Source organism: Leishmania donovani, chromosome 25 (genome assembly GCF_000227135.1).
Source record: "Leishmania donovani BPK282A1 complete genome, chromosome 25".
Lineage (NCBI taxonomy): Eukaryota > Euglenozoa > Kinetoplastea > Trypanosomatida > Trypanosomatidae > Leishmania > Leishmania donovani.
This window is the reverse complement of record NC_018252.1, coordinates 802,291-803,302: the sequence shown is the minus strand read 5'-3', so window position 1 is coordinate 803,302 and position 1,012 is coordinate 802,291. Positions and strand designations below refer to the sequence as shown.

Here is a 1,012-nt window from a genome sequence, read left to right as displayed (position 1 = left end):
GGCTGCGAGGCGACCTGGGATGCGGGCGGGTGCGTTGCCTTTGAGGCGGGGGCCGTGCTGAGATGACCGGGCCGGCGCGTTGCTGTGGCGCGCGTGTCTACGGCTGCTCCGCACCGCGCGATGCGAGGGGGAGGGGCCCTGTGGCAGACCCGGGGCGTTGAACGTAGTTGGATTCATGTTTGATGGCAGAATGGGGATGCTTCAATACGTATTTCTGCTGTCTGCGCCTTTGCGTTGTGCTGTATCTCACACGGTGTTCTTTTTCTTTGCATGCTATAGTTGCCTTTCTGGCGTTTCCCTCCCCACCCCTCTTTTTTTTTCGTTGTCCGTTTCCTTGTACTGCAGCGCTTTCTGCGACAGTGCCTCATTCGAGATCCGACCAGCAGACAGCACGCATACGAGAGCGACCAGGCGAGCACGCCGCAAGAAGGAGCACGCGCTTTTTGTGCACACGTATGTGTATGCGAGCGAGTGACGCGAACACGCAAAGAAAAAAGGGGTCTCTGCCGCTGAGGGAATACCCGATCTCTGCACATTTCGTGCTTCAGCAGCTCTGGCTACGAGTCTTCTGCGCAGCAAGCCGCTTCGAGCCTTCCCCCTTCTCTCGTGCGTTCCCGTCCGCGATGGCCATCACGCATCTCCTGCCCGACCTCTGCCTCCTCCTCCTCAAAACATTGATGCCGGTGCACTATCGTTCTCACATATGAACGCATCACTGAGCAGGATTCATTTTCCGATTTGTGAGCTTCTCGTTCGTCAAATACACTGCCAACGCGCTTTTCACAAATTTTCTTTTCGCTTTCCATCACTGCCTAATCCAAGATGTTCGCCCGCTCCGCCATCCGCCGCTGGGTCAACAAGGACACGAAGGTGATTGTCCAGGGCATGACCGGCAAGGCCGGCACGTTCCACACGAAGGAGGCGATGGCGTACGGCACCAAGGTCGTGGGCGGTGTGAGCCCGAAGAAGGCGGGCACGACGGCGCTGGGCGTGCCGGTGTTTGCGACGGCTG

At 58.5% G+C, this 1,012-nt stretch overlaps 1 protein-coding gene across 1 annotated transcript; it reads left to right on the top strand.

Moving 5' to 3' along the window:
- Nucleotides 1–703: 703 nt before the first annotated feature.
- LDBPK_252230 (succinyl-CoA synthetase alpha subunit, putative) lies at nucleotides 704–874 on the top strand (the record flags this gene model as incomplete). Its single annotated transcript, XM_003861505.1, has 1 exon — nucleotides 704–874. The coding sequence occupies one exon, from the start codon at nucleotides 704–706 to the stop codon at nucleotides 872–874; it is 171 nt and encodes a 56-aa protein (XP_003861553.1).
- Nucleotides 875–1,012: the final 138 nt, after the last annotated feature.